This window comes from Papilio polytes, unplaced genomic scaffold, assembly GCF_000836215.1.
Source record: "Papilio polytes unplaced genomic scaffold, Ppol_1.0 DF821388.1, whole genome shotgun sequence".
Classification (NCBI taxonomy): domain Eukaryota; kingdom Metazoa; phylum Arthropoda; class Insecta; order Lepidoptera; family Papilionidae; genus Papilio; species Papilio polytes.
Genome location: NW_013527816.1, coordinates 309,200 through 323,704, shown reverse-complemented (window position 1 = coordinate 323,704; position 14,505 = coordinate 309,200). Strand labels below are relative to the sequence as shown.

Here is a 14,505-nt window from a genome sequence, read left to right as displayed (position 1 = left end):
CGGCGGAGTTATGCCGTAACACACATAAAAAAAAAATAAAAAAAAAAAATATACGGTCGAATTGAATACCTCCTTCTTTTGGGAAGTCGGTCAAAAAATGTTGGCCTAATATTCACCCTTGCAATGCCGTGGCTAATCGCTAATATTTCTTTCATGGTACTGCGCAGTATGTCTTTTCACTGAGTCACGTCTATTCCCAGTCTAAGCTAGCTCCTAACGAACAATTTCTCATTCAGTATCAAAGAAAAATAATATTCGAGATGTTTATCAAAGAAAAATTAAGTTTCAATATAAATATAATTAAACATTCCCCTTTCCAGGGTAGACGTAAATGTTTGTAGTTAATATAGTTGATGCAATGAAAGCACTTTACGTACAACGCTGAATAGAGGAAATTGACACGAGGCACAAGGTCCTAATATAGTTATCGGGAAATATACTTAGGTCAGGCCAACCATAGAATATTGCATTACGAGCGTTTATCAATAGATACCTAAATATAATTAAAACAACTATAAAGGTAAAAGCAGTAGTTCCTAGACTTAAAGTATTAAGTCGATGAAACCAATTATAACGTATAACAATACAACAGAAAGGGTTACATATAAAACTATGTTTTTTTATTAAAGCTGAAAATGAAACTACACGTTTTTATTACACGAATTTGACTACGTCTGGTACAAAGGTATCCTTGACCTGCAGGGTCATAGAAACAGGGGCTCTTCGTTGCAAGATTCTTAAGCTATCATTCATATGTAAATTTGAATTGACAAATATTTAAATTCACGAAAATAACTAAAGAAACGAATTTTGAAATTTTTCGATAAATAGGTTGGTAACTATGTGAAAATTTTCACACACGAAATATATTAGGAATGTAATTAAAATTATTGTACTAACATTATATTACAAATGCATAAAGACGGAAATCTGGATGAGGGATGTTTGTTACAGTTTGTAGCCTAGACTACTGAATGGATCTCGATTAAATTAGGCCTAGATGTAGGGTATAGGTACATAGGGTACTAACTTTTGTTTTGAAAGATAGTAACTTAATATTAATGAAATTATGTTTTATTCAGACAATGCAAAGCCTATTAAGATTTTGTTGTTCAAGCATGTCGAGTGACAAAGGCTTGTCGTGTGCAGTGTCAGCCCTGCAGACAACACTGAAAAGCTATTTATTAACATAAATTCTTACTGTAACCATGTGTCTGGATTCGTCTCTCTTGACAAACATGTATTTATAAAATGTGCATGTATATCTGACGCAATTAAAGCATTTGTACACATATTAATAACAGGAAAAACATATTACTTCACAATCATACCGCTTAATTGAATAATACCTTCAAAGAAGCTAGAACTTGCATACAAACATTGTTTACAATCAAGGTAAATCTTAAAGAACAACTACAAATTTTTATGAACATACTTATAATAAAAGATGATATATGAGAGATTCGTAGCTTTTAAAAGTTGTTCTACTTTATATCTGAGTCTTCTCGCAACTGTACAAAAATATAATAATAATACACATTTAATCAGTTCCGTAACACATTGCAACACAATACAACACAATACACTTGAACAAAAAAAAAATACAAACGAGAAAAAAGAAAACCAACCATTACCAATAATAATATATTGCTGTTCCTTTATTATTTTCTCTAAAACAACAGAATATGATTTTGTATAGGCGTTTTTACATTGAACATCCAGAGACTAGAAGCAAGGAAGCCTTTACGCTAATTTACCACAAAGATTTTTGTATTTATTACCGTACATAGGTGCATTGATAAATAACCATAGCTTACAATTCGTTAAGTAGTCACTAAATCCATTGTCTTGTGTAAAACACAGTGTTACGTAATTAAATCATAGTTCACTTCCTAATATTGAACATTTCACATAAAACAGACAACAAAGAAATGTCTAATTCTAGGTTATGATTGGATTTTATGAGGAGGGATGAATCGCATGTTAAAAGAAGAACGTTAATTATGAGTGTGGAAGGGTACACCGGTAGAGGTAGACTTAGAAAGAGATGGATGGATTGCGCGAAAGGTGACATGATCAAAAAGGGAGTGATGACTGAGATGATGGATGATAGAGTAGGACAAGGTAGAAGAGATGATGATGTTACCTAATCCTATTAATATACATAGTTAATGCGATCAAGTACAACCCTATCAAAGTTTGTCCTTCCGTCGCTTATTCGGCCGTCAGTACCACGTAGTATTTTAACAATTTGTATGAAGCCAATACCTTGCTATATGCCGATAAAATAAACCGATGCAAAGCAAATCATTATCAGTATATTTACATTAGGAACATAGAAAGATGTCCTCAACTTATTTTTCCTTGATACTAAAGGGCTGGCTACATATTTTATTTAGCTATTTCGGAAGAGGAAACCAAACGTGTTAGGTCACAATGATCAAGTCGCTCATCAATCACGATAACTAGGGAAGATAAACCTTTACTACGGTGTACGGAGTAGTCTATCATTAATTAAATAGAGTCGTCAAATTTAAGATAAACGTATGCAATTTTTACGATATACAAGTAGGTGGTATGTGGTATTCGTTTGGTTGGTGGCATTTACCAAAGAAATGGGGACTTTCGTTATATTTTATAGCAGAATTTTTGCTAATGTCCTATATTTTAAATTACTTCATACTTAATACATAATAAAATTAAATTATTTGCTTTTTGGTGACTACGAAAAACGTTAACATTGTGTATTGTAACGCAATTACAGACAAACATATTACGTTATCATAGTGATAACTCGGTACAAGCTATTAAATTAATCAACAAATATGGTACAGGTTTAAAATGTAATTAGTTGTATAAATAGTAAAACAATTATGTTGTTTAAAATTACTATAAATAAATAGTAACAGATACATTTCATTACAATTTTTCGAAACTTTAATTTGATAATTAAATTGACCTTGTACAAAATATACGTAGACCTCAGTAAAGTTATAATATCCTACGTAGCAAAGAAGACATTTGCCGCCAACGAGAAGGAAACAAACACATTTATGGAAAAAACAACAATGGAAACAAAATTATTCATTGGATATTTTTTCTTAAGCAATACGACTAATTTAGAATTAATTAATGTAAAAGAATAATGAGAAAGAAATTGTCTGTGGATTAAACGTAAGCATTATAAGATTCTGAGGTAATTAATTTTCCAGGAATATTTACAAATGTTTGTTTGCGTAATCGTGTATACTAGTGGCGATTCCTAATTTACACATTTTCTTACCAATACATCCTTAAGTGACTAAACAAATTCACACAAACAAGTCAAATTACTTCAATTCAATATTCATACCTCTTCTTGTTGTTGATGATTCTGAGCAACCAACCTGATACCAGATAATTCCAAAGATCTCGGATCAAGAGAGCGACTTCTAGGCTTTTCCGAATAAAAAACATCTTCGTCCCTCTTCCCTTTAATCCAACGAAAATAATTTGACATATCGACGTATTCACTGACACCGCACTAACAAAACATACCGCGGGAGCGACTATAACACTTAAAGTGGGAGAATGTTTCGCAAAGTCGCGTTGAATAGCCGAGGTTATACCTCGAAGGCATCTCTTGAAGTACTGAGCGATAACGTTATTGTCACGAGATACTAGTTTGTTATGCAACGGTTAAGGTGAGTGAACAATTTCCGAAGATGCTGGTATTTCGTTACGGAAGTGTAACCGGTCCCGGGAGTCGTCGTGCAATCGTGCGCAATTTCTACAGCATCAATTTTCTGAACAAATTTTTCTGAAATATCACCGTTTCAGTAGGCAACGTATTGTCTTTCAAAGAAGTGTTGTTCACAGAATGGAATACCGCGCGGAATGATTAGTACACAACAAAGTGCACAATGTACGGTCGCTAACGTTATGTTTTCCGTATTCATTTAGCCTCGATTTATCAAGCGTTATTACGTCGTGTTTCACGTAGTTTAACGGCGGCTGATTGGTCTTCCATCCGTGTAAAACTATCCTTTGTATATCATTGTAGTAAGATTTGTGATTATTTTTACCTGTAGCGAAATGATCCAATGATTTTAACGGGCGACACAAATTTAGATGTGAAATTTTTCTGAAAGATTTTTATAGTAATTTTTAATCCTTTCGAATATGGTCTACTTATGAAATTTTTAATGATTTTGTAATAAACTTGAAATAGAGAGATGTGGTGAAGAAGGTAACTCTGTTAAATTAAATACAAAGAAAAAAATGTAGAACGTGTTTGCTAGTTTACTAATTATAATGTCTAAATTTCATCTTTACCTTTCAATACACAACACAAATTATTAGTCGTTAGTTTAGTTTTATTTCCGTATCGATGTGTTTAGTACCTAATGAAAATGTTAGTGAGACGCTAGGATATAAACATTTTTTTTTATAAGTGTGATTTTAGTTTGTAGTGTGTAAGTTTCGTTTTGATCGGTATCCGGTATATAAGGGAATATTACGAGTTCTCTATCATAGAAAAACATAATGTTTCTCCAATCATAGTTATCCGTACAATACACAGATAAGATTATAGAATCTTCCTTTGAAAGATAAATCTATCCAAATATTTTCAATATAAAAATTATTTACTTATGTATATCTCATACATAATAATTGTGTGTTTGTTTGTTGAAAGTTACTTTAATTAATGCTTCTGTCATCAAAACATGTAAAGCAAAATGTTTCTGTTTTCTCGGATTTAGAGGTCAAACCAATGTGTCCATTGGATATCATTGCCTTCACATATGCAGAATCCTTTCGAGGCAACCATTACAAAACCTAGTATAATCGGTACATACTATATTACAGCTAACATTAACAAAGTGTGAATAACTATGACAGCCATTACGATTATATTGGCTTGTCATTTCTCAGATTATCTTTGATAGAACAAAGACAACAATATATTATTTGAATACATACATTGATTGATTGATACATTACAATATCATTACATATTATCGGTATCTAATACTGAGAAATATTTGGTTGGTAATATTGTGACGATGTTTTTTCATGTTGAATATCACATAGAAAGCTTCAAAAATAAAACTGTTTTAAAAATTTAAATTGTCCACTTTCAAGCATATGTAAAACAGCGCCATCTAGTTGGGTAACTTGGAATTATACAATTTATAACAACGCCATCTATCGCAAACAAACAAAATCAATACTTACCATTCGACGTTTCTGATTAACTTGTTCCGGCTGAGGATTTGCAGATGTCATTCCTCTAAACATATCGAGTACTCTTGCAATTGGACTTTGTCGTCTATACAACATTTCCGGACGTAATGTATGGGCGTACTGCAAGAAAAAAAATATTTTTAATAATAATCTCCGTTTCCACAAAACAAATTTTATGAAACTAGAATTAAAAAAATAATTTAGTGCAAAGTATTTATATCTTACCATAGCGTCACTACCCTGTGGAGATGTAGCAGTAGAGTTAGACCCGCCTCCCAATTCGCTGCTGTCGGAGACTGTTTTTTCATTTTTCTGGCTACCACCAGTCTATAATAAAAAAAAACTTAATTGTAAAAAGAGTTTTATCACATTTTTTTTTAGCTTTATTTAAATCCATACATTAATGTTATTACAATATATGGACCAGATTACAAGTAAAAGCCTCCCACAGTTGAATAATCACATTTAAAGACACTGTAAATTTTTCCCTATGAAAAATGAACTGTCCTAGCTAAGATGTAACTTAACCAATAATCTAAAAATTCAAGAGAGCGTTACCAGTTTCCTTACTGTTTTCAGTAACATGACGAGGGTTTTTTATATTACTGGTTAAACTATAAAGTGAAATTTACAATTATGAAAACTAGTGTATTTGCCTTACCGCAGTGTCCACACCTTGCGGATGGGGCGATGTAGACCCTGGCAACGCGCCTTGTTCTCCTGTCTCTGTTTTCTGACCTTCTTTAGTGCTGCCACTAGATTTCGTCATATTCTAAAAAAAAAAAAAGATGTTTTCTCATGAAACCTGAGATAACGGTCAAGATGAATCTATGATTTTAAATTAAGCTAAGAAAAAATCAACAAGATAACTAAATATCAAAGTATTTAGTTTACTTCACATTAAATAAAATGGTTTTCACTGTAATCATACTAAAAGGAAGTTTAGATGGATGTTTGTTAGATTTTATAGACTAAACGGCTGAACGGATCTCAATGAAATTTGGCATAAACGTAGTACATAGTCTGGAAAAACACATAGGCTTCTTACTTTTATTATTTTTTAATACCACGCGGACAGAGTCGCAGGTAAAAGCTAGTATTTAAAATAAACAAACCTGAACAGTTGACTTGAATTGCTGCATTATAGACATATGACGCTTTGCATCTCCCCGAGGACGTGATTTGAAAATATCAAATAGGGCTGGACGTCTGCTCACCCCACTTGTCCCTGCATAAAACAATAAAATAAGATCTTAACATCGTAATGTTAATCAGCTGTGTATTGACAGTTTTCGTGTATTCGAAGTACCTAAATATTGAAATTTACAAAATAACTTTTTATTAAAAAAAAATTGTAGTCAATATTAGGATTGTCCACAAACCGTAAAATCGGCTCTATGAATTATAGTAGATATTGTACTGACTAGCATCATATAACCGCTTCAATCTCCATACATCCATACATGCTGTTCGATTACGGAAATTTGGATTTTAATTTTAATACAATTGATAATTGATACATTACCGTGTATAGTCTGTTGGTATAGTTGATCAGCCTGTCCATCATCAGCAGACCCTCGACGCTTGCGTTCGCCAACTGATTGTGAGCTGCGAGTAATCGCTGCGTCCAGGCGATGGTCTAAAAAGGGACATGTTATTGCCATATGTCATTACTTACTAAACATATGATACATTTAATTTAGTTTATACTAGATTTCGCCCGCGACTTCGACCACGTGGAATTAAAAAATTCAAAAGCTAATAGTCTATATGGTCTTCCGGACTATTCTCTGCCAAATTTCATGGAGGTTCGTTCAGCCGTTTAGACTACAAGCTCTAACAAACATCCATCCATTCATCAATCTAAACTTTCGCATTGATAACATTAGTAGGATTTATTCATACAACTAGGACAGAAAGAGAATTAAATGAATTTTATTAAAACGAATAAAATCAAATATTTTCTCAGAGACCACTATTAGTTAGACGGAGTTAAACATAGGTTACACATAATACTACAAATAACGTATACAATTTGAAAGTATATCTAATATATTGTAAATAACAAATCTTATTGTTTGCCAGCATTTACCTAAACATACGCTTACAATATCACGTAACAAAAACACGCAACCTAAGCTTCGGGCAAAGAAAGAAGAATTTCATTAAAAAGCCTCTTTTATTACCTACGTATTTTCTTAATGACTCAATGGTTGGTATGAAATCATGGCTTGTTTCTTCACCTATAGCAATTATTGGGATTTAATATCTCTTGAAACAAAATGTCGCAAAACGCAGATGGACGTGAGCATCACCAGCGGAATCGTAGATCGTCAAAGCATCTTAGACCTTAGCCTTTTAGACACAGGGATTTTATTGTATTATTGCTATTTTATTGTTGGTACCCGTCGATACCGTTTGTAGGCTACGCTTTATGGTTAGAGTTAATCAATGACATTGCAGTGCGTAATTATAACTGCGTGTATACGTTACGCTCCCTAGCATATCTCGGTCGGTTGTATTACTATCCATTTTGTTATATCCGCTTTTACTTTGTATATAAAAAGCTCTGATGTACGGATTATTTCGGTAATCAATGTTCAGTTGCTGTACAGAATACCAATTCGTTTTATGTACTGCGTATGCAGGATTTGACCAACTTGTCCACTCGTTCTTACTAACCCAAGGCCCTGAGTATAGTAATTTCTATAATATTTCCAATTTCTACTGATTACTACTATAAATCATTAAGTAGGTCTCTTTAAGTTAGCACACGACATAAACGTGTTTGTTCATTGTACTAGCAACGCATTTAAATCTTATAATTCTTGTAGATTTCATATACTATTTTTTTATAAAAAGATATCCCTTAGCGACCAATTAAAGACTACGGCACACGGTCTCCATATGTCCCTTTAATAATAGACAATTAAATAGAGTTGCTATGTCACGGTCAGATCACGAAGTCTCGTAAAAAAGGCGAGAACGTTCGCAATAAACAAATAGCCATTTACCAAAATAACTCTAACGCTAATACCGCTATTTTCGCGTAATATTAGCGCATTGAAACGGCATGCATTATGCATTTGTTACGCTCAACACCACAACAAATTCCGATAGCGTTCGTCATAACAACGATCACTGATAAGTTTATCGACATTAACGAACATTAGTTCTTACAGGATTACGACAAAAGTTAACTGACGTTATTTGTATTAATTACATAAATTAGTTAATCCTTATGTGTTTTCTGAGAAGCATATTTGACTAACGTTCAAATACATTTATTTATTTTGCTATTTCGCTTTAATTTTCTTCATGTTGTGCAAAAACTGTATGTATCGACATGTGTTATTCACTCATAAGAAATATAATAGTAGGGTGATAAAAACACTTGAACGTTTATTATTGCAACACAGTGACTTTGATCAAAGTACTTTACCGATTATAATTGCTTTAATAAGTTTATGTTTACAGCGAGTGTTCGCTGTTTTAATACAACGTATATAATTATGTGTAAACAAAACACTCACAATCGTCTTACATATTGTAAAGTTAAACTTGTCTAATGGCATTTAAAATAGCTTGTTACCATGAACTTCAACTGCTTGTATTTGTATTCAACCACATTATTATTTCGCTTTGTTAAGAAGAAATTGGAGAGATGACAATACAATATTTCGACAGTGGAAACCCAGTTAAACAATTCATAAAGTTCAACAGCGATGATGTTAGTTTGCGGATTGAATCAGTCGAATAGACTGGGAAAGTACCATGACCTCACAGAACATACCTGATTTGTGCAGCTATAAATTACGTGATCGTTCGCATAATAAATGAAATAGATGTAAGGTACAGATTATAAAATAGAATGAGTTTAAATAAACTACTCCCTATTGTTTCTGCATTCAGGTTCATATTTAACATATTTAGTTTGTTTACAGACAAAGGAATAGCTATTACCTTACGTCCACTACCCCTCGTTCAATAAGAAAAGACTACTAACGAGCAGTTATTAGCTTAGGTACAGCTTACAATAGAATGGCGTAAGTTTAAATAAAAAAAATCTTACTTAAATTATGTCGTTAAAAACACTTTGAGGATGTCTTCCTATGGTTCTGTTCATTAGAACTCAACGATTAATTGAATAGATAACATAGAGATATACTTTATAACCTGCTTTACGTAACATTCTTTTATCAGGTACTCTATCTGGCTAAGTGTTGGCGGGGCGCCAGATATACGGCAACTCAAATAGTACGTGGGCTCATTCTGACCAAACGTTACGGCGGGCGATGAAAATCTATTCTCATTGTTTTTAAAATCTCACTTCAATCAGAGATCAAATGATAGCTTTCACAAAATGGGTTCGTTTCCACTAATCTAAATGAGGATCCAGCATTTTTCTACCCTGTTTTAGTAATAAGAAACTATTTGAAATAGCTCACTAAAATTTCAAGCAAACGTAGCGTAACATAAAAAAAGATATTCACCTCGTTTTTGTCGCCTCTCATCGCTGCTTCTTCTTTCTTTTTCTTTTTTAAGGTTTGTTTTCTTCACAGGTTCGATTTCCTTGTATGAAACCTGCGATCCCCAAGTGCCAGAACGGTTCCTCTTTATTTCTTTCTTGTCTAGCTTATCTTCTACAGATTGTTTGAGCGGATCGACTACTTTAGATTTGGACTTGCCAATTTCTTTCTGAAAATTTAATAAACGTCACTGATAAATATCTGTATCTCATAGGTTTTATTTAAAATTATTGCTGTAACGTATTGTATCATAATGTATAAATGGTATTTAAATAAAGATAAACATTTAAATCACAAGATTCATCTGAAAATTACAGGGATTTCAAAAGATTTTTGACCTTAAACTGAAGTCTTTACCGATAAAAACAATAAAGATTACCGGTAGAAGTATGATTTTTAATTCAACATTCCTCGCATTATAAACGAGAAAGTTATATGTTTGGATTTAGAAGGTATCTCCTAAAAGGCTAGTAGAACATATATGCTTCTAAACATTTTTTTTATTCCGAACGGACAGTCGCGGCATACAGCCAATAACTATATAGACAATTGTTATTAACAATCGTCATGATCATACCTTTAATTCTTCCTTTCGCATCACCCAAATGTCTTCTGAGCTAGATGGTATACCGTCCACCGTAGATCTTATTTCTATTAAACTACTGTCAAAATAATTTTTATCTCGGTGAAGATTCTCGTCAGCAAAAATTGATCGAACACTTCGTCTTTGCTCTTCAACTCCTTTTGTACCAAAGTGTACCGTGTGAGCGTTATGAACTTGTGATCGAATAACTTTTTCCACTTGTGGCGGAGGTACAGCTGCTTCGGCTGTAGTCACTAAGAATTTGTGTTTTGGTCCAATTACAGTGCGCTTAGAAGATTCCCGTTCATCTGTTGAAGAATCTTCATCCTGGGATTGCTTTTTACTTGTCCGTGTATCATTTTCTGTGAGGTCTGTACTCTTATGAGCCAGCCAAGCTTTACCCAACACGTCTGCTGTATCTTTCTTTTTCTCATCATCTTCGTCTTCTTCACGGCATTGTGATAGGCGTCGCCTCTCCACAAACGGGAACGGCGAATTACTGTTACGACTCGAAAGATTGTTGCAATGGTTCATGAAATAATGCTGGAAGAAACTGTCAGTTTCAGGGGTGTCATTCTCTCCTTGAATAATATCTTTAAGTGCAGCTAAAGAAGTTATTGTATTATAATTAATAGCGTTAACCAAATCTTCGCTATCCGTCGAACTTCCGGAGCCATTGCTTCCGTCATCTACCTCCAGTTTGCTGACTTGTTTGCATACTTGGTCCAAAGTCATGTCTGTACTTTCTGTCTCCATTTTTTTCGTCTTCTCATTTTTTACCTGGGTATTCGAGCTCCGTTCTGATTCGGAATCCATTGGACAGCATTCGAAACAATAATTTTATATAATTAAATTACGGAACGAAACTAAGTCACTTTACATACAAATTAACCAAAAATAGTCACATGTTATTGTTTTTATTTGCTCTTAAGTAATATCTAGACAAACTTCGTGGCTTCCGTCACCGATTGGTCGACATTTCACTGTGAGTAATACGCGACCACATACCAATGTACATTTCACTGATCTGAAAATGCATTTTATATAAATTATGTCATATCTCTTTCGCTTATCCTTTCCTTGGGCGTAAATGGTGGATGTTAGAAAAGGAATAAAATTGGTCCTGTACCGCTACAATGTATACTGTCTAGTTGCCGTCTATCACCGTTCTAGCCGGCTCTTGTGCTGCCGCATGCAGTTAATGGAACTACTGACTCTATAATTGTTTTTACTTTTAGTACTGTGATAAGAAAGTCTTACGTTCATAAACATATATCTAGTTGAGCAAATCTATTGATTTTAACCGGGTATTGTATTCTCGTTGGGTATATTATCCAAGGGTACAAACATACAGGTCGATCATTAAAACATTAGATGTTACAACAGTCACAGATTTGAATTGCAATTAATATTTCATTAATTCTGATCAGACGCAAAGCGTTTAAAGATAAATGGCCGGCCAATGCAAACGTGCATGAGCAAGGCCAGACTTATCTAAGGCTAAGTCTATGCCAACTATAATCTGTATTTACTCAATTCCATAATTGTACCTTGCATTCTTACTCAGTTTCGGATGATCTGTTAAAGCACGCGTTCTATAGATTACGATAGGCAAAAACTACGGAACACATTTAGCAGATTAACTATTTTTTTTACGTTATATTAAGAAATATTTGTTGACTTATGATAAGAATAAATAAAATATACAAAAAATCAACATATACTATAAGATATTTCAGTGAGTCAACACGTGTATTAATTTTTAGATAAGGATACGAACGTAACTTAAAAATTAATTCAATATGATGTAGGTCAACAGCAAAAATCAAGTGTTCTTGTCATTAAAATTTTAGTTAAATATTCTTTAATTGTAACAAAGATAAGGAGAATTTTAACCTAATAACCTAATTATTATATAATGGTACGGTAATAATAGTTGGAATTAAACTTTTTAAAATAAGATTGTTGTGTTGGTAATATACAGAGAAAGCTGTTTTCATAGACATTTGTAAATACTCTGATGGATATTTAAAATCATATTAACTTGGAAAATCAAGGAGATTGATATGATAAATAGTTAGCAAAGATAATATTGAATTCAATGCAAAAGAACTTGGTTATCTCAGCCTGTCCAGTTTAATCAAACAGTTGCTGATAAGAAATTCAAGTTTGTAATAGTGATTAAACTCATTTCAAAGGGAAGATCTCTAGATAAGTACAGCAGAATTACATATTTATTTATGTATGCAACTTACTCTGAAGTTTTAAATCTGTGCGTACATTGATATTTACTAGAAACTTAAAAAGCCATAAATGCAAATCTTATTTCATCTAACCTGGAAAAAGTCAATTAAAATTTTCTTATTAAAAGTTTATAATCTCTTTTTTAATATTACTGGTATTTTAAAAGTCAACAATTAGATATGTGAGAGAGGTCTATTCTGTATTGTCCAACACAACATTGTCAAATACTTTGTCCTAAATATTTATGTGTTATGTCATCACAATTACCACGGGCATGTTATTTATTGCTTTGTACCACACCATCATGACTGCCAATTGACTGGATACATTTGGTTATTTAAATAATCAAAATATTTTGTGTACAAATATAAGTCATCATCTTCATCTTGGCTTATCCCTTATGGAGGGTCGGCACAGTATGTGCTGCTCTTCCATACATCTCTATCAACCGTCAAATATAATTGATTGAGGTTAACTTGACGGCAGAGGAGACGCACAATAAAGGATAATATCCTGATTATGTGCATCTTCTATTCCATTGATTAAAGGGAGGAAACACAGTTGCAATTGCGAGTCTCTTGCACATTTTGCCACATTATAACACAAAAAAGTAATTTTTAATTAATGAAAACTAGTATATCTGTTGTTTACTTAGTATATGACTGTAAAACATTAAGACATATTTGATTAAATAAAACTATTTCATAGTTGTTTAAAGAATAACATGTAAAGAAGAATACATGAATTAATCTTCTTTTATAGAATATTACATATATCACATTGGTTTATGCCTTTGTTATCACCAACTATCTATGAAATAAATCTATATGCACTAAACAATTTAATAATAGGCCTTTTAATAAGAGTTGTTAATTAACATTTGTCACCATTGCATGCTTAAATATGGGTTTTGGCTGCGGCCACACTTATTTAGATATGAATTGTTCTGGTTTTTTTTTTATAATTTCTTTCAATCTAAGTGTCAATGCAGTTGAAACACGGTCATATTTCTTAAAAAAACTGTATTATGATTTTTTATTAAATAAATTATCTGAAGGAAAAGTTTGTTTATCATTAGAATTAATTAATTAGTGACTAACTTTAGATAAAAGTTTATTTTTAACTAAAAAATATTATTAATCACATATGAATATACTATCATCTACTTTTTAAACTTCTATCACTGATTTTATTAATTTACTGATATTCCAGCTAACTAATAATAAACTTTCTACTAAAAGTGTATAAAAAGTGTTTTTATGTATTACTTTGATTATATATTTAAATAAAAGTATTAGGACCTGCCTCAACGAGACTAAAGTATAGGGAAAATCGAAAGAGACGTGACGAAATTATTTGTAGAACAAACCGTAAACACATCACATCACATCACCATTAAAGTCAACACAATGACATCTCATAATTTGTCACACACATTTTTTCACCATCATTATTCATAAATTAACATAAGCTAGTAGTAAACTTTTTGTAAATTCCATGAATATGAAACAATTTGCTAGTTACCACAAGGCAAAATGTTCCCACTTTCCGCATACAATAGACCAGATAATTGTAGGAAACGACGACACTGACATTTTACTGACAACTGATAGGTTAGTATTGCCAAGGGAAAAAATATGATCAAATTTTTAATACACTACGATTTTGTGTTATATTCAAATCGATAATTAAACTATCGCCAAAAAAAAAACAATGTTTAATAAAATGAAATCAAAACATTTAAAAAAAAAACAATACATAAATAAGTTAATGTAATGGCAACAGTATTTTTATCTATTTACTGAAATAGACGCACGCCTGGTTCAGTTCTTTTATTTACTTGCCTTAATCAAAAGATGGCGTATGAGTATATATGCCTTCACGCTCTCTCAGACTCTTGCACTTACGCATGAATGAAATAAT

At 32.4% G+C, this 14,505-nt stretch overlaps 1 protein-coding gene across 4 annotated transcripts in view; it reads right to left on the bottom strand.

The window, feature by feature from the left end:
• The window catches only part of LOC106109011, a 40,772-nt gene extending 26,590 nt beyond the window's left edge, over window positions 1–14,182 (bottom strand). The window contains exons 1-8 of one of the 4 annotated variants that reach the window (XM_013290404.1): window positions 14,107–14,182; window positions 10,333–11,365; window positions 9,720–9,924; window positions 6,752–6,865; window positions 6,342–6,454; window positions 5,888–5,998; window positions 5,452–5,553; window positions 5,218–5,346 (exon numbers count right to left, since the gene is read on the bottom strand). In XM_013290404.1, the coding sequence (XP_013145858.1) occupies window positions 5,218–5,346; window positions 5,452–5,553; window positions 5,888–5,998; window positions 6,342–6,454; window positions 6,752–6,865; window positions 9,720–9,924; window positions 10,333–11,154 (1,596 nt within the window). In that variant the 5' untranslated portion in view covers window positions 11,155–11,365; window positions 14,107–14,182. Of the gene's footprint in view, window positions 1–5,217; window positions 5,347–5,451; window positions 5,554–5,887; window positions 5,999–6,341; window positions 6,455–6,751; window positions 6,866–9,719; window positions 9,925–10,332; window positions 11,366–13,951 lie in introns of all 4 variants that reach the window. The other 3 variants (XM_013290401.1, XM_013290402.1, XM_013290403.1) reach the window with 3 other exon arrangements.
• Between the last annotated feature and the right edge of the window lie 323 nt (window positions 14,183–14,505).